General features: G+C 43.0%; 1 protein-coding gene across 1 annotated transcript in view; it reads right to left on the minus strand.

Moving 5' to 3' along the window:
* The window catches only part of LOC109916468 (leucine-rich repeat-containing protein 72), a 63,692-nt gene that overhangs the window by 12,028 nt on the left and 34,067 nt on the right, over window positions 1-17,597 (minus strand). The window contains 2 exon segments of the mRNA XM_048614630.1: window positions 9,345-9,491; window positions 9,582-9,671. Coding sequence (XP_048470587.1) covers window positions 9,345-9,491; window positions 9,582-9,671 — 237 coding nt within the window.

Below are 17,597 nucleotides of genomic sequence, written 5' to 3' on the forward strand. Positions count from 1 at the left end.
TGGCCTGCTGTGTTCATCCAGCTCTACACCTTGTTATCTCAGATTCGCCAGCATCAGCAGTTCCTACTATCTCCGAAAACATTGTGTTATCTCAGGAGTGAATTCATGTCAACTTAAACTGAGTGAAAATTACAATTTAGTTAAATTTCCACCAGATGGCAACCTTTCATTCTGAAAGACAACTCATTTCAATTGAATTGTTGAGGTAACAAGGTGTAGAGTTGGATGAACACAGCAGGCCAAGCAGCATCAGAGGAGCAGGAAAGCTGACATTTCGGGTCTGGACACTTCTTCAGAAATGGGGGAGGGGAAGGGGATTCTGAAATAAATAGAGACAGAGGGGGAGGCGGATGGAAGATGGATAAAGGAGCAGATAGGTGGAGAGGAGACGGACAGGTCAAGGAGGTGGGGATGGAGCCAGTAAAGGTGAGTGTAGGTGGGGAGTTAGGATGGGGGTTGGTCAGTCAAGGGAAGACAGACAGTTCAAGGAGGCTGGGATGAGGCTGGTAGGTAGGGGGTCAGGGTGGGAGTGCGGTAGGTCAGTGAGGTGAGAGGAGCAGATAGGTGGGAGAAAAGACAGACAGGTCAAGGAGGCGGGGACGAGCTGGGCTGGTTTTGGGATGACATCAGGGGTGGGGAGATTTTGAAGCTTGTGAAGTCCACATTGAGACCATTGGGCTGCAGGGTTCCCAAGCGAAATATGAGGTGCTATTCCTGCAACCTTCAGGTAGCATCATTGTGGCACTGGAGGAGGCCCAGGATGGACATGTCATCCAAGGAGTGGGAGTGGGAGTTGAAGTGGTTCACGACTGGGAGCTGCAATCATTTGTCGCGAACCGAGCGTAGGTGACGTTAAGGCTTGGAGACCGCTTTGTGGAACACCTACACACGGTTCGCGACAAATGACTGCACCTCCCCCACCCCCACCCCCACCCCCTACCTACTAGCCTCATCCCACCCCCTTGACCTGTCCGCCTTCCCTTGAATGACCAACCCCCATCCTAACTCCCCACCTACACTCACCTTTACTGGCTCTATCCCTGCCTCTTTGACCTGTCCGTCTCCTCTCCACCTATCTGCTCCTTTATCCACCTTCCATCTGCCTCCCCCTCTCTCTCTATTTATTTCAGAATCTCCTTCCCCTCCCCCATTTCTGAAGAAGGGTCCAGACCCGAAACATCAGCTTTCCTGCTCCTCTGATGCTGCTTGGCCTGCTGTGTTCAACCAGCTCTACACCTTGCTATCTCAGATTCTCCAGCATCGGCAGTTCCTATTATCTCTGAATCAATTGAATTGTTACCCATTTTTACCCATTTTTAAATATTTATGACATGTTGGTTTGGTTTCATACAGAGGCCAATTGTTTTCGAATCTCTTCATCGCCTGTCCCTTCCCTAACTCTGTGTTCAATTCCTGCCCTACAAATCTCTCAGATATCAATATTCCTTTAATGAAATCCTCTACAGCATCCCTGATTTTAATCTCTCCATACTGGTAGCCCATTCCTTCAACTGCAGTGAAGGAAAGAGGCCAGGGCATACTTTGCATGTGAGAATGATTCTGGAACAGTGAACAATTTTAGACAACAAATGCAGGACCCAATAGTGCTTTAAGTGGTCCAGTCAGTTCTGGTAGTGGATGTTAGTGTTAGGGTTAAAACCAGTTAGTCGCCATAACCTTCCATGTCTGTGTCTCGTGGACTTAAGGGTAATACACACAAACATCCAAATTAGGAGTAAGCCATTCTCCATCAAACTCACTATACCATTCACTAAGATCATGGCTGAACTGATAACCCAAATAACCCTTGACGAATTGCGTATCAAAGATCATTTACTTCTGTCTTCGAAATATTCAAGGAACCTGCTTGCCTTTTCAGGAAGGGAGTTCCAAACCTTAATGGTCCTCTGTGAGAAAAGAATACTCATCTCTGTCTTAAATGGGTGCCCTTTGTTTCGAAACAGAGACACTCAGTTTCAGATTCTTCCGAGAGGAAACATCCTGTCTACACCTATCAAGACTCCTCAAATCAATCAAATCATCTCTTACTTTTTTGAATTCAAGTGGATATCAGCCTAGCTTGCCCAACCTTTCTTCGTACGGCAACAGGAGTAGACCGTTTAATGGACAGCAACAGTTCAAGAAGGCATCCAACTACTACTTTCTCAAGAACAACTAGGGACGGACAATAAATGCAGACCCAGCCAACAACACCCACATCCCATAAAAGGAATAGAAAAACTCTTCCGATCAAACCAGCCCTGCCGTTTTCATGGAACATGGAGATCCCTCTTTATGTCAGAGCTCTGCAATCTCTCACTGTTCAGATAATATGCTTCTGTTTATTCTTTCTGCCAAAATGGATAATTTCCCACAATATACTCCATTGGCTAGGTCTTCACCCACTCATTTAACCATTCAATATCCTATTGTCACCTCCTTACAAACATTTCACAATTTCTGTTCCTATTTATCTTTCCATCATCAGTAAATTTGGCAATTATATTTTTTTGGTGTCATCATCCAAATAACTTACATAAGTTGTACAAAGTTGATGCTACAGGACAATTCCTTGTGACACATCAAACACAGTAGATATGAGGGCTATATCAAACAGAATGGCGGAGGTAAGAAACTTATTGACACAAAAACCCTTCTGGTCCTTTTTTTTAATTCAAAGGATATGAAGACAACCCACAGTGCTGTTAGGAAGGGAGTTCCAGGATTTTGACATAAAAAAGTGAAGCAACAACATTATAGTTTCAAATTAACATGGTGGTATTCCCATATATCTGCTACCCTTGTCCTTCAAGGTGATTGAGGTCATGAGCTAGAAGGTGTCAGTGGAAGTTGGATGAGTTAACTGCAGTGCATCATGTAGATGGTACACCACTGTGTCAATGGTGAATGGAGTAAATGTACAAGGTGGTGGATGGACTGTTAATCAAGCGGGGTGCCAAGCAGCAGGCAGCTTACCCTGGAATGTCCAGCTTGAATTGGAAGTGGTATTGGAACTGTCGCATCAGACACTTACACAGTATTTCATCACATTCCTGAGTTGTGCACTGTGGATGATGGAAAGACACTGGGAATCAGAAAGTGAATTACTCACTTTAGGATTCCTAGCCTCCAACCTGATCTTGCAGCCGGAGTATTTATATGGTTGATCTACTTCAGTTTCTGGTCAGTGATAACTCCTAAGATATTAGCAGTGAGGTATTCAGCAATGTTAATGTCATTAAATGTCAAGGACTGATGGTTAGATACTCTTTTGCTGGAAATGCGAGATTTTTGCTTGGCACAAATGCTACTTACTACTTATCAGCCAAAGCTTGTGTATTGCCCAAGGTCAAAAGTCACAAGACACCAGGTTATAGTCCAACTATAATTGAAATCACAAGCTTTTGAAGCACTGCTCCTTCGTCAGGTGAAGTGAAGCAGACAGTCTGTAGATACTTCATCACACCATTTGTATGACCTTTTGATCTCTTTGCAAATAAATTCTGTGCCTTTGCGATCATTAAGGTAAGTTTGTACAGTTTTGGATGACGTGTTACTTTGGTCAGACACTCAGCATGCGACTGTTATGCAGATCACGTTATTCCAACTATTTGGCTTGTCTCTAACACCATCTTATTTTTAATGTTTTGTAATTATCTCTCTGCTTCAATTAACTGGATCATAGGTCATCCCTTCACTTCTATTCAGCTGTTGACACTTTACTCACACCGTCTGAAACCTTTGATCACCTGCAGAGACTTATTATTCAGCCTGTAAACACTCCACTCACATGATTTGATCTCTGCCTATAAATTCTGTGCCTGTGTGGTTCTTTCACTTCACCTGACGAAGAAGCGCCGCTCCGAAAGCTTGTGATTTCAAATAAACTTGTTGGACTATAACCTGGTGTGGTGTGACTTCTGACCTTATCCACCACAGTCCAACACCGGCACCACCACATCGTTTATTCATTCACAGGATGAGGGCGTCGCTGGCTAGGCAGCATTTATTGCCCATCCCTAATTGCGCAGAGGGCAGTTAAGAGTCAACCACATTACTGTGGGTGTGGAGTCACATGTAGACTAGTCCAGGTAATGATGGCAGTTTCCTTCCATAAAGGACATTAATGAACCAGATGGGTTTTTCTGACAATTGGCAATGGATTCATGGTCATCATTAGACTGTTAAGTCCAAATATTTACTGAATTCAAATTTCACCATCTGCTGTGGTAGGATTCGAACCTAGGTCTCTAGAACATACCTAGGTCTCTGGGTTAACAGTCCAGCAATAATACCACGAGGCCATCATCTCCCCATAATGAGTATTGCCCAAGTCTTGCTGCACATCGACTCAGGTAGCTTAAGGAGACCATGCCCACTTCTGAAATTATGATGAAAAGAAGGTCATTGATAAAGTACCTGAAGATGATTGATGCTAAGACACTATCCTGAGAAGCTCCTGCAGTGATGTCCTTGGGCTGGGATTATTGATTTCCAACAAACATAATAGAGTCATAGTCATAGAGATATACAGCACGGAAACAGACCCATCAAGCCACCTCATCCATGCTGACCAGATATCCTACATAAATCTAGTCCCATTTGCCAGTATATGGGCCATATCCCTCTAAATCCTTCCTATTCACCCAAATGCCTTTTAAATGTTGTAATTGTACCAGCCTCCACCACTTCCTCTGGCAGCTCGTTCCATACATGCATGAAAACATCGCCCCTTAGGTCCCTTTTAAATCTTTCCCCTCTCACCTTAAACCTATGCCCTCTAGTTTTGGACTCTCCCACCCCGGGGAAAAGACCTTGCCTATTTACCCTATCCACGCCCTTCGAGATTTTATAAATCTTTATAAGGTCACTCTTCAGCCTCTGATGCTCCAGGGAAAATAGCCCCAGTCTATTTAGCCTCTCCCGATAGCTCAAACCCTCCAGCCCTGGTAACATCCTTGTAAATATTTTCTGAACCCTTTCAAGTTCCACACCATCCTTCCTAAAGTAGGGAGACTAGAACTGCACGCAGTATTCCTATAATGGCCTAACCAATGTTCTGTACAGCTTCAATATGACATCCCAACTCCTATACTCAATGCATTGACCAATAAAGGTAAGCATACCAAACACCTTCTTCACTATCCTATCTACCTGTGACTCTACTTTTAAGGAACTATGAACCTAAACTCCAAGATCTCGGTGTTCAGCTGCACTCTCAAGGACCTTTCCATTAAGTCCTGTTCTGGTTTGCCTTACTAAAATGCAACACCTCACATTTATTCAAATTAAACTCCATCTGCCACTCCTCGGCCCATTGGCTCATCTGATCAAGATCCCTTTGTAGTTTGAGGTAACCTTCTTCACTGTCCACTACACCACCAATTTTGGTGTCATCTGTAAACTTACTAACCATACCTCCTATGTTCACATCCAAATCATTTATATAAATGACAAAAAGCAGTGGACCCAGCACTGATCCTTGTGGTACACCACTGGTCACAGGTCCCCAGTCTGAAAAACAACCCTCCAACACCACCCTCTGTCTTCTAACTTCAAGCCTGTTCTGTATCCAAATGGCTAGTTTTCCCTCTATTCTGTGTGATCTAATCACCATTTTCATTTCCAATGAATTGTTCTTTCTCCCAATTTCGATTGATTCCAGTTTTGCTAAGGCTCCTAGATTGTTTACTTGATTTACTGCTGCCCTGAAATCAAGGGCAGTGACTCTCAACTCATCTCTAGAGTTCACCTCATTTGATACTGCTTGGACTGAGGCTGTAATGAAGTTAGGAGCCAACTGGCCTTGGTGGGAATCAAACTGAGCATCAGTGAGCAGGTTATTTCTTTGCAAGTATTGCTAAATAGATATGCCAACATCTTCTGTGACTTCATATTCAGTTGAGAGCAGACTGACAAGATCGTAATTCATCAAATTGAATCAGTCCTGCCCTTTTTGCACAGGATATGCTAGGGTAATGTGCAACATTGCCAGGTAGATGCCAGTGATGTAGTTGTGCCAGAACAGCTGGATCAGGAGGCACGGTTAGCTCTAGAGCATGTGTCTTCAGTACTATTGACAGGAATATTGTCAGGACCCACATAATGTTTAGGTATGCCTGGCGTTGCTCTTGGCATGCCCTCCTGCACTCTTCATCCAACCAGGCTTGTCTCCTGGGCCTGATGATAATGTTAGATTGGGCAACATGCCAGGGCATGAGGTTACAGATTATGATTTAAAACAATTCTGTTGTTAGTGATAGCCCACAGTACGTTGTGGATGCCCAGTTTTGAGTTGCTAGATTTGTTTGAAGTCTGTCCCATTCAGCATGGTGGTAATGCCACCAGGGCCCAGGACAGGGGAGGTACAATAAGGTCCAATATTTGGGGAGTTGGGCTTGTGGTGTTCAGTTTAAGGGTTGGGAAGGACCGAGACTCTATTAGGAGCAGCACTTGGGCCCGTGACTGCTATCCCTTCCCCTAAGTGCCACCTAACATGATGGAAGATAACCCCAATGCAAACAGCGGATTTAATCTCCGTAATGACTATATGGTGGTCATTCTTACCCATACTGCCATAAAAAGATGCATGTGCGACAGGTAGAGTGACGAAGATGAGGTTATATCTATTCTATCTAGGTGCATAACAGCTTGACACAGAAACTGCTCTGCCCAGGACCAGAAGGAACTGCAGAAGGTTGTGCGCACAGCCCAGACCATCACGAAAGCCAACCTCCCATCCATGGACTCCATCTATATTTCCCATTGCCATGGAAAGGCTGCCAACATCAAAGTCCCCTCCCACCCCAGTAATACTCTCTTTCAATATCTTCCATCAGACAGAAGATACAAAAACCTGAACACGTGTACCAGCAGGTTCAAAAACAGCTTCTTCGTTGCCATTATTAAATTGCTGATTGGACCCCTCTAATCTCAAAGCTAATGTTGATTTTGCTTTTGTGCACCTCCTGTGCAGTTGTTAACCTATATGCCTCACTCTGTCTAAACAACCCTATAATCTATATGTCCTTGTTTGTTATGATCTGCCTATACTGCTCGCAAAACAAAACCTTCCACTGTCCTCATGTACATGTGAAACAATAAATCAAATCAAATCACATATATTTTCTCTCTTAATGGCTCCCTCACCACATGCTGCAGACCCAGTCTAGCAGATTTGTCTTTTAGGACTCGAGCACCTCAACTGATATCAGTGCTACTGAGCCACTCTTTGTGATGGACACTAAAGTCTCCCATCCAGAGTACACTTTGTGCCCTTCCACCCTCAGTGCTTCCTCCAAATGTTGCATCAGCTGATTGGGAACAGGGTTCACATTTGACTTGACTTCATGAGGCTGGTGTCAATGTTGAAGACACCCAAGGCAACTCCTGCCTAACCATATAGCATTGTGACAGGACATAATCAGGGATGGGAATGCTAGTGTCTAGGATATTATCTGTAATGCATGATTCCATAGATACGATTATGTCAGGCTACTGCTTGACTAGTCTAAGGGATCACTCTCCTAGTTTTGGCACAAGCCAAAATCTTGGTAAGAAGGACTTAGCAGGATGAACAGGCTGTGTAGCAGTTAAGGATTTCCTTTCCCAAATGATATTAGTGAACCAGATGAGTTTTATGACAACTGACAATGGTCTTGGGCCATCATTAGGATAGCTTTTAACTCCAGATATTTATTGAATTTAAATTTCTCATCTGCCATTGGTGGGATTTGAATCCATGTCCCCAGAGCATTAGCCTGGATTTCTGAATTATTAGTCCAAAGACATTACTACTTTGTCACCATCTCTCCCTATGATCTTTAGGGAAGGGCCATAAGGGGCCATAACAATGTGGTATAGCTCTTAAATAATGCCACGCCCACAGCAATATGGATGACTCTTAACTGTTTTCTAAAATTACTTATCAAGTCATTCAGTGGTCAAAGGGATAACTCACAATGGCATCAAGAGCAATTAGAGATGTGCAATAAATGCATTCTTGGCCACATCCTGTAAGTGGTTTCTTTTAAAAAATATGTTGGGTAGGACTTCAACTCATGGAATATTCTGCCCACCCTCTCCCCAGTTCTCAAAGGTATCCATTTTGCTAGCAGTCTTTGATGCCATACACACTCAAGTGCTCCTTTGATATTAGGGACAGACACTTTTACTTCACTTCTGAATTCGGCTTTTATCCATACTTTTATCAATCCTTAACAAGGTCAGGAACACAGTTGTCCTAGAAGAACCCAAATTGGGTTGCAAAGGTTGATGAGACAGTAAATGGTCCAATCTGCCTTGCGATCTGAACATATTATTAGCTTGAGGTCAGTTTTGCAGGCATATTAGAACAGGTTGGATTATTGCATGGTTAGTCTGAAGCACAAAGCTTTAGTACTTTAACTGTGCTGTTGTCCAGGTCTTTAACTCAGTGTACTCAGCTGTTTATTAATATCACATTCAGTGGTCAATATAGCCGAAGGTTTGCATTGAGATAGTGGTGGATCACTCAGCCCAGCATTTCTGCCTGAGATGGTTGTCAACACTGCAATTTTGCCCAATGCACTCATACTAAGTTTATTCATTATTGAGGATACAAATCATCATGCAGCCTCCTCCTTCTTTTAATTGTTTGATTGTGCACCAGATTCAGGACTGGATATGGCAGAAATGAAGAGTTTTAATCTGATCTATTGCTTGTGGGAGCTCATTTTTAGATACATTTGACACATGCTGCTCAACACTCCGCATTGTATCTGGGTTGATTCTCCCGACTTGATTGTAATTGCAAAGTTTGAGATACACTACATCTTGAGGTTACGCATTATAGGTACTGCTGATGGTCCACATGTACCAATGTGCATCGAGGAACATCAATGACTATTATTGACAGCACTCAAATTTTTCTAATAAAATACTGAGACAGGGACTCCAGATGTGAGATTATGCCAACTTAAGACATTTTATCAAAGGCAAACGTAAGGAGGATGGGTCTCAAGAATGCTCAAACTCAATTTATAAGTAGCTGTCAGTTTTGGATGCCTGGAGTTTGATTTATTATAAATCCTGCATAATGAGTCATAACTGCCAAGTTACAGATACACACTTCTTTATGCACTTTTGAAAAAATTCTTCTCCCCTTCAACTCTACCATATTTACAACCTAGTTTCATCAATGTCTGTAAGTAAAGTGACGGTAATTATGAAGTGTTTTAAATAAACCATCCATTATATGATGGTAACATTTATTTTGTTAGTTGAAGACATTGTATTTTTAAAAGATAAAATTAATTTCACAAATTAAGTGTAATTATTTACTTAAGTAATAACCAAGTCCCCACCTGGATATTTCTTATAACTTCTCTTTGATGTGATCTGTTGAACAGTAAGACATGGTTTTCTCTGCCCAAAAGCCAAAGATTGGTGCACTCGGAATTGGTCTTGACAGAAGTTACCAAAAGCAGTATCTCGCTCCTTCGGAGTAATCACTGTACAAGGAATGAGTATGCACTGTAACTTCATTAGCAACAGAATTTCAGAATTTTCAAACATAAAGTTTAAAGTTTTGAATAACTGACATTGTCTATCGAGCAGCTGTACTGAAGGCATATGGTAGATGACATAAAGACGATAATCTTGCTCCTGCGTCAAAGGGTTATTGAATAAATCTGAAAGAGAATGAAATTAACAACTTCAAATTACACCAAGAAAAGTGATGTTACTATGCTGGTGTTCACAGTTTGATATTAAATACTTAAGAATGTTTAGATACTTTGAACACATAGGAAGATTAGTTGAATGGTTTGATTTGGTGCAAAGTGTATATTTTCAAGTTGAAAGTTTTGTTAACAGCTCAAATTATGGTACTTTGGCACACATTTAGTGTGCTGCTATCAAATACAGGTTTTATTTTCTTATTTAAAGATAATTAAAAAGAAATTTGTTCCTAATACTTCAGCAATTAGGTTTAGTGGAGTGATACAGACCAGGAAAATGTTACATTCGATTACCTATCTGAACTGCATTTGTTGACTGCACCTATAATTAAGAAGATGGCTTACTTGATTGGGTTTATCCTGTGAATATGTTGATCTTTATTTGACTGTTGTTGGTAATATGTTATTTGCCAAAGCGCAGGTAAGTGGAAAAGAGGCCCAAAAGTATTGTTGCTTTCAGGAGAGATGTGAGGATGAAAATTGATAAAGATCAAGAAGAATGGGAGAGACTAATCTCAAATCATTTTTGTTTTGCAAGGCACCATGATATTGAACAAGAGACAGTAAGAACTGCAGATGTTGGAGTCAAAGATAACACAGTGTGGAGCTGGAGGAACACAGCAGGTCAGGCTGGAAGGGAGCTCAGAAATAAATAGAAAGGAGGGGTAGGACTGGGGAAGGTAGGTTGGATGGTGATAGGTGAGTTGGGGTAGGGAGTGGTGGGGATTGGTCAGTGAGGTGGGAGGGGCAGATAGGTGGGAGAGAAGATGGACAGGTTGTGTCAGGTCAACGAGGTGCAGATGAGAGGGTGGGTTGGTTATGGGATGAGGCTGGGGGTGGGGAGACTTTGAAACTGGTAAAATCCACATTTAGGCCATTGGGCTGTAGACTCCCGAGACGGAATATGAGTTGCTGCTCCTCCAGTTTGTGGGTGGTGTTATTATGACCCTGGAGGAGGCCCAGGATGGACATGTCACCCAGGGAGTGGGAGGGGGAATTGAAATGGTTCACAAACGGAAGGTATTGTCGTTTGTCGCGAACAGAGTGCAGGTACTCCAGAAAGCAGTCTCCGAGTCTCCACTTGGTCTCACCAATGTATAGTAGGCCACATCGGGAGCAGCGGATGCAATAGACCACATTGATGGATGTGCAGGTGAACCTCTGTCTAATGTGGAAGGTGTGTTTGATGCCTTGGAGGTGAGGCGGAGGTGTAGATCAAGTTTATCATTTTTGCTCAGTTGCTAAAATAAATGTATTAACATCATCCAGAACTGTGACTTCTTTCATCAACAGTACTAAACTGAAATTAAATAGACTTTGTTTTATGAAACAACATTTGGTCTAAACGCGTGCTATGAAAATTTGATACAAACACACAACACAACACAACAAAAATCCTCCATTGCTTTACCAGCTCTTTATCTTTCCTAAAAATAGGGCACAGTAGTACAAAGACAGTGAATCTGGATTGGTAATACAGAGACCTGGACGAACGACCAGGAAAAATGAGTTCAAATCCAGCCATACAACTCTGTGAATTTACCCCCAATCAATTAAAAATGAATTAATAATAACTGTGAAAACACCCAAATGTATCAAAATTAATTCATTAATGTTTTTTAGGGAAGAAAATGCTGGCCTTCTTAGTAATACTCATACTCATGAATAAATAGTTTAAAAATGGAACTATCAAGCCATTAAAAAAATTGTTAGACCAGCTTTCCTGCAATGCACTTTTATGTTGTGGAATCAAAATAACTTGCATTCTGAAATAACCCCACAGAGGCCTGTACTCCATCACCAAGTCAACCTTTATTTACACATAGAGAGTCCTTGACACTGATCCAGCTCCCTGAGAGCTGATGGAATGTCTGACACTCCTGCTCTTATCTGTCAGCCAGGGCTCCCTGTTGAAACCAGATTAATAGCCCCAATCAAGAAACTCATGTTCTATGAGGTCCACTTGGCTGACCTCATTACCATCACTGCATCCTTCCCTCTATGAGTCAAGGACATTGGCTGTTTTTTTTTATAGCTCTGGCTGCGGCATTTTAGCACTGGGTCAGGTTCCTCCAACGCTGCCTCTGATATGGGTGGCATGTAACGCAGAGTAGCTCACATTACACCAGGAATATCACGGTCAAATTCATTCCCTTCCTCAGGTGGCAAAGGTATCAAGGCAGCCCTCTCTGCCATGTCCATCTCAGATTCCAAAGTATCTTCAATTTTTGACAGACAGGGAGAATCCATAGGATCTGGAACAGTCAAGAAAGCTGTTGAGAAGCCAGGCACATTTTGCTTCCTCACCATCTGCGAGTTTGCAGCTTGCATATGGTTTACATGCTTGTTCAGGACCGTTGCACTGGCTCAAACTTTATATGTCACTGGATCTGACCTCGCGTTGACTATGCTTCTTAGCCATGCAGGGACATTCTTGTGGTTCGTACACCAAACTTTGTCCCCTGAAATAAACTGTCTCTCTTGCTTAGCAGAGTCTTGTGTCCGGTATTAACATTCCTGATGCCGTTTCACCCTCCCCATGCCCAGGTCCAGGAAGATCAGATTTAACTTGGTGTGGAATCTTTTCCCCATTAGCATCTCTGCTGGAGCTATTCCAGTAGTTGCAAGAGGGATGGTCCAATAATGAAAAAGGATCCCGGGCAGTTTGTTACGTAGTGAAGCTGTAGGCTGTTTCTTTAAGCCTGCTTTCAAAGTTTGGACTGCTCTTTCTGCCATACCAGTGGATGATGGATGCTATGGACCTGTTCTCATATGTCAAATCCATTTGACTTAAGGAAATACTCAAAACTCCCTGCCGATAAATGAATGCCCATTATCTGTGAACAAAACTTCCTGGAGTCCGTATGTTGCAAAAGAAGTGTACAGTTTTTCTATCATTGTCCCAGTGTTTGACAAATGAACTTTATGCACGTCCAGCCACTTCGATTGGACATCCACAATGACTAAGAACATTAAGCCCATGAAAGGACCTACATAATCAATGTGTAACCGAGTCCAAGGTTTACCTAGCCATTCTCACAAATGTGGGAGAGCTACTGGCGTAACATTTGTCCTTGTTGGCAGTCTGGGCACTGCCCCACCAATGCAGCCATGTCTGCATTTAATCCTGGCCACCAGGCATAACTCCTCGCCAACATCTTCACTTTGGAAACACCTGGACGATCCTGGAAGAGTTCAGCCAGTATCTGGTGGTTGATCTTTGCTTGGGTCAATTGCTGTTGCTCTTCACAATAATATGTTGTCCTCTACAGTGATCTAGTCTCTCCAGATCCAAAAAGATTTCAGTTCTGGTTATGATGGCCCTTTGGATCCCCCATCACCACTTGCTGTTTCAGTTTTGCCAGGAGCAGATCTTCCTGCGTTTAAAGTCTGACATTGTCAGCTGTAACTGGAACTGTGTCCAAAAAATTTAAAACCATTACAGAGTCTTCCAGCAGCGGTACCACCGTTGGTGCATCTGCCAGTCGGAGGCATGTCAATGCATCCGCATTTGCTACTTGGCCTCCCGGATGGTGTTCCAACTCATAATTATATGCACTTAGTATTAGGGGTCACTGCTGAATTTGGCCTGAAGCTATGGCAACACGGCCTTGTCCTCTTTAAGTAGACCCAGCCGAGGTTCATAGTCCATTATTATTATAAATTTACATCTGTAGAGCTTCCTGACTCCAAATATGATTGCCAAACCTTCCTTCTCTATCTTGACATATTTATGTTCTGCATTAGACAAAATCCTGGATGAATATGCCATTGGGCATTCCTCTCCATTAAGCCATCTATGTATGAGCTAATACTACCCCAATGTCTTACAGGGCAGCATGGCATGTCAACACCAGATCTTGTTTTGAATTATAGTGTCCCAACACCTCAGAGGATGACAGCTGTTTCTTCACTGCCCTGAAAGCGAAAGCCTGGCTTCGCGACCATTTCTAACACTGATCCTTTTTTTAAAGAGCTGATGCAAAGGTGCCCAGATGGAGTCCAGGTTATGTATGAACTTTCCGTAATAATTCACCAGCCCAAGGAAAGACCTAAGCTTTAGAATAGATGTGGAAACTAGGGCACCTTTTACCTTCCAACGGGTGAAAACCAGTCTTGTCAACTTGGAGTGCCTGGAACACACATATTTCCCTTCTAAGGTGTATGCCCACTTGGGAGAACCATTATCCTAAATTCTCCAAGTGCTCTTTATTGGTCTTCCTGCTTGCTAGCACGTCATCTAGATAAATGGCAACCTAGGGTAGACCTTGTAAAATGTTTTCTATCATCCACTGAAAAATTACACAGGCTGACAATACCCCAAATGGCAGTCTCATATATTGGTACAAACCGCTTTAGGTATTAATTGTAGCATACTTCTGGGAACCCTCATCTAACCACAATTGCAGGTATGCATAGCTCATGTCCAGCTTTGTGAAGGAGAGTCCCCCTGCCAGCTTTGTGTATAAATCCTCTATGGAAGCAATTGAGTACTTAGCCCACTGCAAAAAGCAGTTTACTGTTTGTTTAAAATCCCCACAAAGGCAAACTGACCTGTCAGGCTTCATAATTGGTACGACCAGTGCTGCCCATTCCGCAAACTGGACTGGTTTGATGATTCCTGCACTTTTCAGCCTTCTGGTTTCTGCTTAATTTTGTCCGTAAGGCAAATATCACTGGGCAGGCCTTGCAGAATCATTGTATTGCTTCCTGGTCAACTTGCAAAGTGCCTTGGCACCTTCGATAGTCCTTCCTGAAAAACTTCTAGGTGTTTAATTAGGACTTCACTCAGGCAGCCATTTACAAATCAGAAAATGTTGGGCCAATCTAGATGAATCTTTCTCAACCAATTCCGTACCATCAAGGTTGGGCTTGATCCTTTTAACCACAATCAGTGGTAACTGAACCAGCTGCTTCTCATAGGAAACTGGAACCAAAGTTGTACCCTTAATCTGTAACGGTTCCCCAGTACAAGTTTTCAGTCTAGCTGAGGTCTTCCGCAGACTTAAGGGTTGGAGTCCAGAGCGAATTTTGTTAAAGACTGGTTCTGCGAACTTTGAAACAGCCACCCCAGTATCGACCTCTGTCAGAACTGGGTGACCATTTAACAAGACGTTTATTTTGATTAGTTCTGTTTTGGATGTCGCTAAGCAATTTAACTGTTCCAAACCAGATGTAGGTGGACATTCCAGGATGTGCATTCTCCTGGACACCAGCCTGAGTTCTCTTACTCCATTTAGGTTTAGTGAGACTCTTTTGCTGCTATGAATCCACATAATGACAGCAGCTACAATGGCTTACCAGCCCAGATCCTAAAGAAAATTTTAACTGTTTGGCCGAGGCTTGGCTTTGTTTTGGGGTTTTGCTGTGGGCTGACCTAGAGTCCTGAGTCAGGCAATGCAATTGGCTTCACTCAATGATGTTCCCCCACATTTAGTCAGACTGGCAAGAGTGTCCACTTCCATCCGAATACCCTGCATCTCATATGCTCCACTTGCTACATTTTCCAAAGATAAAGCCAGTTGTAGTGCCCAATGGAAGTCCAGTTAGGTTTCAGCTAGTAGGTGCTTTTGCATGGTTACATCATTAATCCTACATACCAAATGGTCTATCAGCATCTCATTAAGGATTAAACTAAAGTCACAAGCCTCTGCCAGTCATCTCAACCTCGTCAAAAATCGTAATACGGATTTCTCTGGGTCTCGAATTGCCAAGTAAAACCGATAGCATCTCAGAATTACAAAAGGCTTGCGGTCGTAATATTCCTTAACTAAATCCATCAACTCTTGAAAGGTTTAGTATCTGGCCCCTCAGGGAAAGTTAGGCTCCTAATAACTGAAAAAGCTGCAGGGCCACAAGCCACCAGGAAAATTACTCATTGTTTTCCATCTGCCACAATGTAATTTTCCCAGAAAAAAAAACACATTCTTTCCACACACTGGAACTAGTCTGTAACAGCATGATCAAATGAGTCATGCTTCTAAAATAAAGGCACAGTGCCAGAAATGCTTACCCAACTCAAAGATGACTGTTGCGAGCGAATTTCTTCAGGAGCATGTTTTTTCTCTTCACCACTGAAAGAAACTCCACATAGGCCGATATCCCGTCATCAACTCACCCTTTGGTTGCACATGGAGAGTCAATGAAACTGATCCAGCTCCATCACAGCCAACTCTCAGGTGTCTGACACTCCTGTTCTTACCTGGCAGCCAGGGCTCCCTGATTGGACCAAATTAACAGCACCAATCAGGGAACTCATATTCTACAATGGCTAATCTTGTTACATTCACTACACAATCAAGATTCCCTTAAATTAATCCAATTACTTATGAGCGATTGGCTAAAAAATAGTGATACAGTGTCTTGTTATCAAAGCCGTAGTGATTACTGTAACTCCACTCCTGCCATAGTAATCCTTGCACATGCTTTATCATCTCCCATCCTCAGAAGTTGAGTCACCACCCTTCACAATTACTGTCCCCAATATGGTGCCTCTGATCCTCTGATTTCCCTAGCACCCCATTCAGTAGAGTGTCCCCTTGATTGTCCGCCTAAACTTTTCATGAATAGACCATCTGGACTGATTGTGGCTTACCCCCACCCCACCCCAAATGACCTGGAAAGATAGCCCTGGGTGATGAGTAGCTAGCCCCCTGATTGACCTCTGAGCAGCTCCCTGACTCCTCTCCAGACTGGTTCAACTAGTCTTGCAACACTGGACATGACCCATCCCCAGTATGGAAAAGTATGGACCCCTTACCTTGGACATCCCAAGCAGCTGAATGATCATTCAGTCTGGTCTGATTGCAGATGATGCAATTGACTTACAGTGCTGGTACGTTCTGACTTAAGGCAATCTCCTTAGACTTGACTGAAGGCTACTCCCATTTGACTTTGATTGCTGGCTAATTGAAGCACATTCAGTATACTTGCTGTGGATGCAGCTGGTACATAGAGTAGGTATGACATTGATGTAGAAGACGGCCATACAGCAACATGGTGCTGACTGTGGATTCAGGTGCACCTGAGGCAGTTGGAGCAGATGATATCATTTCACTGACCATCACAATAGGTCCACCTACTGTCACAGTAGGTCCACAGCTGACACCATGTCCTTAGGCATACACTCATCCCTGGAACTTCTGGATAACAAGGTCACCTACATCAGACTCCTATTTATTAACTTTAGCTCTGCCTTCAACACCACAGGTCCAACCAAACTCATCTCCAAACTCGGAGACCTAGGACTCTGGAACTGGATTCTCGACTTCCTGACCCACAGACCACAATCAATAGGGATAGGCAACAACACCACCTCCATTGGTGATCCTCAAATCCAGTGCCCCACAAGGCTGCGTACGCAGTCTCTCACTTTCCTCCTTATATACTCATGACAATGTGACCAAATTCAGTTCTAATGCCATTTACAAATTTGCTGATGGCACCACTGTAGTGGGTTGGATCTCAAACAACAAAGAGACAGAGTACAGGGAAGAGATAGAGACCTTAGTGGTATGGTGTAAAGACAACAATCTCTCCCTCAATGTCTGCAAAACAAAGGAGCTGGTCATTGACTTTAGCAGCTGAGCGGAGGACATGCCCCTGTCTGTATCAACAGTGCTGATGTGAAGATGGTTGACAGCTTCAAACTCCTAGGAGTAAATATCACCAACAATCTGTCTTGTTCCATCCACGTCATTGCTACGGTCAAAAAAGCACATCAACACCTCTACTTCGTCAGAAGGCTAAGGAAATTCCACAACCCACTCTTACCAATCTTTATAGATGCACCACAGAAAGCATTCTACGCAGATGCATTACAGTTTGGTACGGCAACTGCTCTGCCCAAGACCACGAGAAATTACAGAGAGTTGTGAA

This window comes from Rhincodon typus, chromosome 2 (assembly GCF_021869965.1).
Source record: "Rhincodon typus isolate 14 chromosome 2, sRhiTyp1.1, whole genome shotgun sequence".
Classification (NCBI taxonomy): domain Eukaryota; kingdom Metazoa; phylum Chordata; class Chondrichthyes; order Orectolobiformes; family Rhincodontidae; genus Rhincodon; species Rhincodon typus.